The sequence below is a fragment of the Nematolebias whitei genome, chromosome 2 (assembly GCF_014905685.2).
Source record: "Nematolebias whitei isolate Nwh7 chromosome 2, NemWhi1, whole genome shotgun sequence".
Classification (NCBI taxonomy): Eukaryota; Metazoa; Chordata; class Actinopteri; order Cyprinodontiformes; family Rivulidae; genus Nematolebias; species Nematolebias whitei.
This window is the reverse complement of record NC_056499.1, coordinates 4,868,278-4,880,636: the sequence shown is the minus strand read 5'-3', so window position 1 is coordinate 4,880,636 and position 12,359 is coordinate 4,868,278. Positions and strand designations below refer to the sequence as shown.

Genomic DNA, 12,359 nt, shown 5'->3' with positions numbered 1-12,359 from the left:
AGGTGGCCCTCTTCCTGCATCTGGAGGTGTAGATGTCTGTGATGGTGGGGAGGCTGACTCCAACATCTTCTGTGCAGCCTTCACCACTCTCTGCAAAGCTTTTCTTTCTGCAGCTGTGCAGCCTCCACACCATTAAGGATATAATACTAGCTGTAGATACTTATAATGCAGTGATGAAGTACAATATTATATGCTAATGAAATATGTTTACAAAGTTTATTGTGCTTACAAGGTTGTAACTTAGTCTGAAATGTTTAATATAACACTCTATGTGAGCAGATTTTGCTCACTATTTGGCAAAAAAACTGGTCAGTTTTTTTCTCTGTCACCCTTAATTAATGCATAATTAGCAGTTATTAATGATTTATAAAGTGTTTTAGAGGAAGTAATAACATATCTATAAACTATTTATTAGCCATCTATAAGGGGAGCCTTGCTGTAAAGTTGTACCCATTTCACTGCAGATGTAAGGATCTACCTTATCCAGTGCTCTTTTGGAAAATTTTTCCTTTTGTTCTTGAAAATGAAGTAAATGAAAAAGTGTTTGAACTGACAAAAACACAGTGAAGAGATGAAGCAAAGATATTACAAATCTGAGCACACGAATGGAGGAAAAAAAAGAGAAAATATATAGTAATTAATGTAAAGTGTAAAACATTTTGAAGGCTTGTTTCATAGAACCTCATGGTTACAATAGCTCACTGACAGTGATGGGGCATGGAGGGTTTAACTTACTGTAAAATGAATCTGGCATCCTCCCATAATGTAATCTAAGAAGGAATACACTCTGTGGAGCTGAAAGAGGCAAAAAATAAACCAACAATTATTTCTTTCTTCCAAAACCTCAGGTGTTGTTTAAACTCAGAAAATATCTCGTGAAAGTGATGGCAACACAAACGAGCAAGCAATGATTATCAAAATAAACAAGAATAGAAATGCGTTCCTAAACCCCTTTTATGCTGTCAATCTGAAGATAAAAGCCGCTGATTCAGCTTCGCTCGGTGTGTTTGTGATAAACATGAGATGTTCCCGCAGCGGATTCCTACCTTGAGGTCAGTGAGAATAACAACGCCTGAATTTTTATAGTTTCTCTTCTTCTGCTTGTATTTGAGATTCACACAATCCCACGATACCTTCGAGGAAAGCAAGTTAAAGGTAAAAAAATTAAATAAATAACGATAAAACAGAAGCAACAGTTTATTTCATTCAGATGATCTGAAAGCCCCGTGACATTTATTTGATGTCAAATCAAATTCAAGCATGAAGTGAGAGGCAGACTGGAGACAGATGAAGCAGCCACACAGCCACCTCTCCTCTCCACGTTTTTGCCTCCAAATTCACTGACCTTATTTCCACTGGAAATTTTCTGCATTTCCCTGAATGTGGCGTAGAACTCTCCGATGAAATCATGCTTCCCCCTGGAGTCGTAATCCCACACGAGACACTGTGACACACACATTACAGCTTACTCCTCCAGCGAGGCTGGGTCTATTTCTCATATTTCACTACCTGACTAAAGAAAAAAGTTACCGCCTGGATTTAATTAAGCAAAACAGTAAGAGCATTCATTTATAAAAACCTGCTTGCAACATATTTTTGACTCAAACAGATGCAGTGAGCAACTTCTCCTGAACAAAGGTGCAAGAAGACACATCCTGTGGTTCAAAATATCCTGATGCATGCTCAATAATCAAGGTAGATTCTGTGGTTGTGGAAAAGATTAAACAGCCACAGTAATTTATGAATATAAAAATGAATAAAATATGGAAACATAGTGGTAAACCAACATATAAACGATAGAAATGTGGTTGGAAGATATCTTGAAAAAACATAACTTAAGTGTTTACTGAAATCCAATTAAAGATCAACACATGGAGAATTCAAGGAGTTGGGATTAAGTGTCTGTGTGACCTTAAGAGAAGAACAAACTAGAATCAGAATAAACTTTATTATTATTGCACCAAAATACAGCGAGTTTATGTTTGGACGGTCGTCTACAAAGTGCATGTGGCTGCTGCTCCTAAGAGCGCAGCCACTTATTCTTTAGATAGAAAAAGGGAAAGGCCATGAGGAAAGGATAGTGGCATATTCGCATCTTGTCCTATCAGGACGCGATTTAAGACATTAAAATTTCTACCAGCAAACACATTTATAAACACATTACATATGCACTTGACAACAAGACGGGGAGATTTGTTCATGAAGCACTTCCAGATAGCGCCATAGTCCTGATAAGATGTTGGTGTCAGCCGGTGCAGCTCTGATAAGCGCTCACAGAAGTTCTCGATGCGTGGGGGATGGATAAAGCAGAGCCTTCTTAGTTTACACATATCCCAGGAGAAATTTGATGAGTTGGCATGCTTCGAGGCCGAACGGGGAAGTCAGACAGTTGTTATTTTATGCAGCCAGACTGTTATTTCTCATCAGCCTTGAGTTCTACTTGTACTTTCTATCCAAAATGGCCATATTTGTGGGCTTTCTACTGGTCCGTGCATATTAGCTTGCTCCAAAGTCGTCCCCAATATGCTGACAAGTCCCAGAAGCCGCAAGTGGCCTAGGATTCTCATAAATCGCTTCCATATTACGGTTGAGCTCATAAATCAGCTGAGTTGGAGTGCTCGAAGCACGGACCAAACCTTCACATAAGGTCAGCAGCTTTGCCATGGCCAAAACTGCTGCCGCCGTCTTCTTTAATAGCTGATAACATAAGCATCCGATGGTGCCAAAAAGCAGAACCCCTGTTATCATAAGTCCAATGATATAAACATCTTCAGCATCCTCCTGAGACAATACAGAAAGGCACATCAACTTCCATTCCCCCCACGGATCCATGACGTACCCTGCCTCATGCGTCTCAGCGGGGCATGAGGGTTCTCCAGGACCCCGTCGCTTGGTTGAAAAAAATTTATCAATTGCGTTGAAAGTCCAACTGACCAGCTCCATGACAGTAATTTATGATTTGGAAGATGTGTAAATAGAAGCTCTGATACACAGACAGAGAGCAAAAAAGCAGGAGGGAGACGGGAGAGGGAAGAAAAAGCATCCGTCTTGCTCAAGAGCGAGTGAAGGAAAAAAGAAGAAGTGAAGCTGACTGGGAAAAAAGGTTTGAGTTTGTGATGGACTAGAGAAATGAAAATGTCTCAGTTGATTCTGCAGGTCTGGTCAAAGTTCAGCCTCCAAAATGTACCCACCAAACAACCATGTAATCTGGATAAACTGAATAAACTGGTGTGTATTTTCTTCCCTGATGGCACGAGCATATTTCAATGTGACAATGTCAGGAGACATCATGCTCAGATTGTGAAGGATTGGTTCAGGGAGACATTTTTCACACATGGATTAGCCACCACTGGACCTTAACCCTACTGAGAATCTGTAAAACCTGCTGAACAAGACTTTCTGGAGCTGCTTGACTTTTCTTCCATTTATACAAAATATTATGAAAAATTAAGATGCAATGCAAGAGAATATGAAACAAATACCAAGGCTGTTAAAGGTTGTCCAACAAGATAGAGTGTGCAGTGTTTTTATCCTTTTTGCCTCTCAAACATGCACTTAAATATTGACTGTCGTAGCTTTTAGTGTTATGAACAAAGAGTTAGTAAAATAATTCTTACCTTGAGCTTTTGCTCTTCGTTACAGCTGCACAGAGACATGAGTGACACTTTGAAGGGCTCCCACACTGGATTCAGGTTGTTTTTGATCACCTGTTAGATTAGGAGCACATAAACCTGCAGATTAACATGTATAAACAGCTGGTGGTCAAAATGAAGGCGAAATGTGAGCGAAGCCACCTCAGTTCTGTGGACAAGCTGCTCGGTCCCATCGTCATTGATTCGAAATATTTCCAGAAATGGGTCAGATTTGCTGAAGAGATCCTGCCGAAGCAGAGAAAAGAAATGAAACGTGAGTGTCTCAATACGTAGACGTCTGGTGACATCAGTAAGGATTAAACAAAAGTAAAGCAGATTAAAAATAATGTAAAAGTATTTTTTTTCAACCTTTTTTGGTTTTTATTTTCTCTGAGATGAAAATCTGTTTGGCATAAAATCAAACGATGTGCAACTTCACACCCAAATACCAAACTAATGAGCATTTCTCTGACTTTTGAATTAAACTATATATTTTTATTCTTGTTTTTTTTTTATGTTTGTTTTTCAACTTGAACAAAAAACCCACACAAATATCTTAACAAGTTCACAGTGGTGGAGTACAAATGTCTGTTTGCTGAGGATGAAAATCTCTTTCGTTAGAATTTGCAAGAGCTTTCGGTGTGTATCCAGGATAATTTGAGTGAAATGAAAGAGCTGAACGCAGGGGGAGAGGTGTTTGTGATTAACGGTTAGGGAGGCACAGCCGTTAAGTTTACAGCACATCAGGGTGGTTTTACTGGAAAAATCATTATCAAGGCTGAGCTTAAGAATATGTTACAAGCTTTCAAACTTTATTGATTAGCCTCTTTCATGCTGATCTTTTATTTTAGCAAATAGCCTCATTAATATTTTGCCCACAGTTGCATCTCTGCAGATACAAAACATTTTTCATTGGTTTCTTCAACCATTGTGGAAAATTCACCAGGAGAGAATTAAACTTTTCCACCAACAGTTTGTGTTTTTGTGAGTGATCACCAGAACTCGGCTGCAGTTATGCCCTTTCACATCATTATTAATGGTAAATAACTGTTTTGCCCAAATGCCAAAATATATAACAATGGGCATCATTTAATGCTATTTTTCATGTCCCTATATTATTATCTGGACTGCATGCATCTGAGAGCAGAGGCCGCACTGATTATTTAGGTCGATTGATTCTTCAGGGAGGCAAAACAAATAATTACTGCTGTGAAAATCTGTGTGTGTGTGTGGGGGGGGGGGGGGGCACGTCTGTGGGGTGCTTAGGTGTGTGAAGGTGTTTTGTGTGTGTGAAATCATAGTTAAGGATGCATTTCCCGCCACATTAGCCAGATACGTCTCCTGAGGGATCAGAAAAAAAAAACAAGCAGAGCTGTAGTATCATCTCTTTGTTGCCATAGTAACCACAAGCCCCTTGGCTTTGGTTTCATCGACTGATGAAGCACAGATGTCACTTAATCTCAGGCTAACAATGCTGGTAATCATTGCCAGTAAGAATAAATCTATCATATTTCATAATTAAACATTCTGTTCAACAAAATGTATTCTCTGACCTGCTAACAGATACCGCAGGGTGAGGTGATGTGACTGGCGAGCAGCTAATCTGAAGCATTTTGGTCCTTTGGTCATTATCTGCTGGCATTTCTGGATAAACTGTTACACGCGAGGCGACTGTCACAGTTAATTAGCAGCTTACAAAACACCTAATCAGCGACAAACACAACATTTTAGCTTAGCAGATGGAGATGTGAGTCAAGAATGAGACACTAATTCATTAGCTTTGTTTTGTTCTGTTTGTTTTTTTTTTTAAAGTCTAAGAAAATTAATTTGGTTATTGTCTCAGAACTGGGTTAACCGCACACAAGAAGGCAAACGTGAAAATAAAAGTGTCCCTTCTGGTTTCACTTGTTTACTCATTACATCAACTTGATTCAAGTCAGACAGTACAAAGTCCTGGTTAGGTTTAGACACTAAGTGCTCAGTTAAGGTGACAAATTAAAATAAATAGTTAATTTTAAGAATTAAAAATGGCCAAAATCGTTACACGGCGGCCATCTTGGATTTAAAGGGCGGCTGTGGCTGAGTGGTTAGAGCAGTCGTCCTCCAATGCAAGAATTGGGGGTTCGAATCCACCAGCAGTCACATGCCAAAGTGTCCCTGGGCAAGACACTGAACCCCTCACTGCCTCCGATGTGTCCCAGCGGTGCATGAATGTAATAAAGCACTGATTAGTCTCATTAGAATGATTTGTTCAATTAGCTTTGTAGCGATCTAGTATAGAGTTGTATGAATGGGTAGATGAGGCACAGATTGTAGTGTAAACCGCTTTGAGTATATTGATCAGATAGAAAGGCGCTGTATAAGTACAGCCCATTTACGGATAACAAAAGTTCCAAATTTTGCATCGGAGTTCCTCTGAGCAGTTTGAAAAAAGGAGCTGAGCCAAAACTTAGACCTTCGGAACAGAGTAAAACTGAAACTTTTTCATAATGTGTTTGCTTGTTTTGGTTTTCTAAATGGTTCCCACATTATCCAGTGGGTTTAACAATCTTATTTCTAGGCTACTTAGTATAATGATCTCGGTATCTAAGCGTAGGTTTTCAGAAATGCAGCTTCTACTGAACTTAACAGAAATCCATTTTAGGTGGCGGCCAGCTTGAATTTAAAATTGCTGACCAGAAAATTAGAAATTGTTGATAAAATGAGTATTACGCTTATGTGATGATGAAATATTAATTTTAAAAAGTTTATCAATCTTATTTCACTTGTGCAGTATATTTGGTTAAATTATTCTTTAAGAGTGGATTATTTCCAAATGTACGAATGTTCAGCTGAGACACGCTAACCCAGATCTGGCAACCATGTTGTTAATTTTCCTATTCACAGATTTATTTTCATAACAATTTATTCATATATTATTTCACTTTTTACTTTGACTGTGATAAATATGCTTATAAAGTTTGCAAGCATATTAAAAGAAAATATATTCATGCATTAAAATGTATTTTACAGTGAACTGTGAAAAAAAGTGGCATGTCATGGATAATTAGTAGAATTTCAAATAAAGTATTATACATTTTCAAACACGCGTTTCAATGAATTTGAAACAAAGATTAGAACGTAAATCCTAAACATAGCAATCAAATTACTGACTAATTGGATATATTTAGGTAACTATTTGACAAATCTAAAATGACTAAAATAATAGAATAAAATAATATAACCTCCTGTATCCTTTCGAAAAGATCTGAAGCTCTCGACCTTGACTTGTCTAAGGGATTTCAAACATCTAAGTTCATGGCAAAAACCAACACAGACATGTTCCTGTTTTTAATATTTTACATTGCTTTATAATGTAGCAGTTTTTGTTTCGTTTTAATATAATTTATTCCATTTACTTTTCATTTCATATGCTTTTTATGTGATTGTCTACTGTTGTCTGGACCTCATCTGTGTTCTTTGTTTAAAACAGATCTGTTGTAAATGAGTCCTCGAGGCTCAATGAGACTAACCTGCATAAATAAATGTTGAATGAATGAATGAATGAAAAAAAAATGCATTGTGAAAACAAACAACTGCCTTTTCTTATCTGATAACTCCCATTTATACACTAGGATCGTACAGAAGTAATTGCATCAACAATTTGAACTTTGCAGATGTTCAATGTTTTTATGCTGCTAGTGCTTAGTGTATATTTAATTGATGTTTTTCTTAGTTCATATCTTAGATCTTATTACTGTTTTTCTTTTACATTTTATCGTTGGATGTAACTGGGACTCTGCGTACATAATTTCGTTCCACCACATGTACCACATGGGGTGCGAATGACAAATAAAGAACCTTGAATCCTTGAATTTTAAAATCATTGCTCAAAATGGGTTTAAAATGGTGCTACTCTAATTAAATACTGACAAAACTGATGGTCCCATGACATCTCTGGTGTGTACAAATATAAGGTCACCAAGATCATGGTCCTAGGTCAATTACTTTTTATTCATATATTTGCCATATGTGGTGAAGTGGCCATTTTTAAGAAAATGGTACAAATTTGCTTCAAGTTGAAATTAGCAAAATGATGAAGATCCCATGATATTCATGGTGTTTATAAACATAATCTTAAACACCAAGATCATGTGCCTATTACCCATCATTCTGTAGATATTTCAAAATTTACAGTCGGCCATTTTGAAATCCAAGATGGCCACAATCCAAATTGGATTTCCGTTAGATTTAATGGAGTCCCCATTCTTGACAACTAATACCAAGATCATTCTCCAGCCTAGAAACAAAGTTAATAAGTCCAATGCATAATGTGGTAGCCATTTTGAAAAAAGTGTCTATTTTAGCCTGTTCCAAAGGTCAAATGTTTTAGTTCAGCTTATTTTTTCAAACTGCTAACCCAAAGGGACTCCTATGCAAAATTTGGTACTTTTGTCATCCGTGTAACAATTCAACCGTTAACAGACATTCCTGAAAAGATTAAAGTTGTTGGAATGTTGTTGCTTACTGTTAACACACGGCTGCTAAAGTCACATTTTTGAAATATACAGTACAGTGCATAAGTTCAAAAATCATTTCTGTCTGTCGTTACATTGTCTCTGAGGAGCCGGACCTTCTTGTCATCGTATTTTAGAAGTCTTGACCAAAAGTTCTTCAGAATCTCTGGGTTTCAATTTTCAGTCCGGTTCTTGTATCTGACCATGACAGCTTATTGTGCTGTGTTTAGTTAAAAAATGCAAAAAGGACAAGTGGTGGACAAACGACCAGTGCGTGGCCTAAAAATAATCTCTTCAACAAATGAACAATAATCTGCAAATCATGTCTTTAAAAAAAAAAAGGAAAACTGCAGCAAAGATCTGATTGAGGAACTGAAAAATGCATCACACTAACCATCAACTGTAAGTCGCTTTCAGAATCACCTTGTTGGTGCTAACATACCATTTTATTTGCCAAATTGTGTAATCTTTGGTATATTTTACAAGTTCAACTAAACAGACTCGTGTAAACAGCTACTTATATTGCTGCAGTCCCCGAGGTTCAAATTCCATAATTTTCTTCCCTCCTTCCATGATTGAGTAAAAATGTAATATTGCTTTAACAACAAACCTCCACACTTCACTGATACTTTATCTCCTCTGATGGTAATAAACACAGTTAACAATCATGTTTGCAGTTGGACCGTTTGCACAGATCAGCAATGGCGGCGATATCAAGATAATGTCACGAGTATATTTGAAGCATTTCGCCGTGTTTAAAGAAAATTCAATATTTCCAGCAAACTAGGCTGCCTATGAGTGGAGCCAAACTCCATCCATCCATTAGCTTTAACCGCTTCTTCCTTTTTGGTTTACTGGTGCCCATGTCCAGCCATCACTGTATGAGAGACAGGGAACATCCTGGACAGGTCTCCAGTCCATCACAGGGACACATAGAGACAAACAAGACAAACAACCATTCTCTCTCACCTAGGGACAATTTAGAGTCACCAATCAGTCTAACATGCATGTTTTTGGTCTGTGGGAGGAAACCGGAGAACCCGGAGAAAACCCACGCAGCACAGAGAGCAAGCAAACTCCATCCAGAAGGCTCCTTAGCCGGGATTTGAACCGGTGACCTTCTCGCTGAAAGGCCAAACAACATTTTTTAATTAGCGCTGCCCTCATGTGTGTCTCGTTTATCTCTACGTGGCCCTCACATGATTCTGAGTGCCCCTTGCAAAATGACAGCTGGAGATATAGGCACCAGCTCCCCCCGTGACTCTGCACAGAAAAGAGGATAAAGAAAATGGTTGGATGGAGGCCCTCATATAATAATGTGTCTTACTGTCAGGGATGTGACTTCAAAACTGCCTTCTAACCTACAAAGCTCTCAACAACCTAGCTCCATCTTATATTACAGATCTTATTGTTCCATGTTTCCTAACAGAGCACCTCACTTTCAGACTGCAGGCTTACTTGTGGTTCCTAGAGTTTCCAAACCCAGACTGGGAGGAAGATCTTTCAGTTCTCAGGCTCCTCTCTTGTGGAACCAACTTCCAGTTTCTATCCATGAGGCTGACACATTGTCCAGTTTTAAGACTGGGCTTCAGACTTGCCTTTTTATAAATTCTATAGTTAGGGTTGGATTGGGTTTACTGAACTATCTATAAGTTCTGCTGCTATAGGTTTAGACTAATGGACAAACTGACCTCATTTCCTCACTATGCTGCCGTCTTTACTTGCTCTACTCTAGCTGTTCAATTATTTCTATCTTAGTGTGTTTTTTATCTTTCCTCCTATAGAAAGTTCACCTGGACCTGTCATTGTGGGTTTGTCTGTTTCTACTTCCTGTCCTCTCAAACCCAACTGAGCAGATGGCCGCTCGTCCTGAACCTGGTTCTGCTGTTAAAAGGGAGTTTTTCCTTTCCACTGTCTCCTTTGTGCTCGCTCAGGATGGGAGACTGTGACGAAGTGAAGACTCAACACAATCTGCTGCTTCCTTGGATAAATAACTTTTGCTAATTGGCTTTTTTAATGTATGAGAAAGTTTCTGTTCCCTGAGACGACTTCTGTTGTGAGTGACTTGGAGCTATACAAAGAAACTGAAGTGATTTTCACGACAGTTTCAAAGCTAAATGAACTTGCTGTCTGTACATATAGGAATCAAGGTCAACACATGAGACTGGACTCCTGAGGCACATTCTTGAAAACACAGTGTGATCATCAGAAGTATAAGTGAATGTAAGCTCCTGCTGACTTTTTGATTGAAAGATGCCCTTGGCAAAGTTTGAACATGTAGAGCCAGAGCAGCTGAGGTCAGTAATAACTCATCTTGAAGTGGACGTACTCACACACATTTTCCTCCTGACGTTACATGCTGGGTTCAAATTTGATTTGTGAGTTATTGCAGAGTACTTTTTTCATTTCACACAAGTATTATTAGTTCTACATGTACACTCTCCTTCTACACTCTTAGGATTTTTTTCAATAAAACAAAGGTCAAAGATGAACCACAACGTGACCTTAGTTGTTAGGTGATAACAAAGAAAACAGCTGGTTTCTCTCACCTTATCATCGAGCTTCTTAGCGCAGAAGGAGAGCTCCACATACCCATTGTTTCCAGAAATTTCCTCAGCATGTACCTGAAGGAAATTAGATTAGTCAGTAATATTATTTAGTGTTTACAGTGGCTTAAACATTGATTAATCCCAGTAATTTAATCATTTGGTTATAGTTTTTAGAGATATTAGAGATTTAAAGGCTTACTAATAATGCAAAAACTCTGTGCTAATGTTAAAACGAAACATTTGATAGACAATAAAACAGCATTTAAAGCAAATGAGGGTAAATAATTAGAAATTAATGTTTCATTTAGGGAAATTAACCACAGTCAGGCCTGTTACCAAGGTGTCCTTGAGCAGCCAATAGTTAGTTCATCACTGTCCTGGACTGCAACAGTCTAACTTTAATTTCAGAGTGGATGTGAATGGGTAAAATGATAGACATTCAAGTGTGAAGCTTTTAACTTGAAAGCTTGTAACTGCAGGCCATGATGAGTGACCTGAAGGTTGTCCTGAAAATAAAAACATTCAGCCATAAAATGTATAAGTGCTGCAAAAATCTGAATTTGATCTCTCACTGACACAAAAGCGGATTAAAAAAAATCAAAGACAAGGGTTAATGAAGCTGTATTTTAGTGCTAAACTACGCTAAAACACCCCCATATTGCCTTGAAGACCTTTTTTAATTTTTTTTTTTTTTAATTCACCCATCTCCTAAAAATACAGTTTTTATAAACCCACCATTTGACCTTTCTGCTGTAGACAAACCTATTTCTTGCTACATACAAGTTAACTGGGGTAATTTGTCTTACCATAAATTCACCGACATGCAAAACCATGAAAAGTGGGAAAGTCATTATTTGAAAACTGGAGGCCACCTACTCCCACTGGTTACATTCTCATACTGTAGGTTTAACTTTTGAAGAAGTCACCAACAAAACTCTTTAAAATCTTCGTTTCTGAATGTTTCCTGTTCTTTAAACTTGCGTGTTAGTTTAAAAGAAAAAGATAGGGTGGCAGTTTTTAAGGCTCATCGAGCGCTCTCTGCTGCTTGCACTCCCTGCTTCCCCACCACCAGCAGCAGCACTTAAAGAGCGCAGGTTTGTTGTCGTCTCCCCTGTGAGGAACGGACTAAAACCTTCCATCAAACTGCAGGAACTGCGCCTGCGCAGCGAGGCTGAATGTGCCCGGACACAACTTGACAGTGATGAGCTGCAAAGTGAAAAACCTGCGTGTTTTATCAAACAGCTCGCCTTGACAGGTAACAGGAGAAGGTGAACATCTTTGTAAAACATGAAGTTAGAGAGTTTACAGGTGTGTGAGGTTAAGGTGAGGTTTTGTCTGCATTTATAATAAGGACCAGCCATTTGTCAGTGTCCAGAATATTTTCACAGTGAGCCAGACATTCAGAGTTAGTTGAAAGAGACAGGTACATATGAGGCGCATAGGTCCATACTGTCTGCATAGCACAAACTAAATGTTTATTTGTTTGTTTCTCTTTATCTTCATTTGTTTTGTTTTTTTAAACAGCTATTTTCAGAGACCGAAGACACTTAAAAACTGATGAAATGGTCATTCTGGAGACAAGTGTGAATTAAACTGGAGCACATGGATGAATTATTTTTTGAAAATTGTAATCAAGTTGATTTAAGATCAAAAGATCAAAATACATACAGGGACACTATCTA

The 12,359-nt window shown here is 38.2% G+C and overlaps 1 protein-coding gene across 1 annotated transcript in view; it reads right to left on the bottom strand.

The window, feature by feature from the left end:
* Positions 1-10,761, bottom strand: part of cpne7 (copine VII) — a gene marked incomplete at its 5' end in the record, with an annotated part of 28,571 nt that extends 17,810 nt beyond the window's left edge. The window contains 6 exons of the mRNA XM_037695769.1: positions 736-795; positions 1,047-1,133; positions 1,346-1,444; positions 3,618-3,707; positions 3,795-3,878; positions 10,678-10,761. Of these exons, the coding sequence (XP_037551697.1) occupies positions 736-795; positions 1,047-1,133; positions 1,346-1,444; positions 3,618-3,707; positions 3,795-3,878; positions 10,678-10,761 (504 nt within the window). The remainder of the gene's footprint in view (positions 1-735; positions 796-1,046; positions 1,134-1,345; positions 1,445-3,617; positions 3,708-3,794; positions 3,879-10,677) is intronic.
* Positions 10,762-12,359: the final 1,598 nt, after the last annotated feature.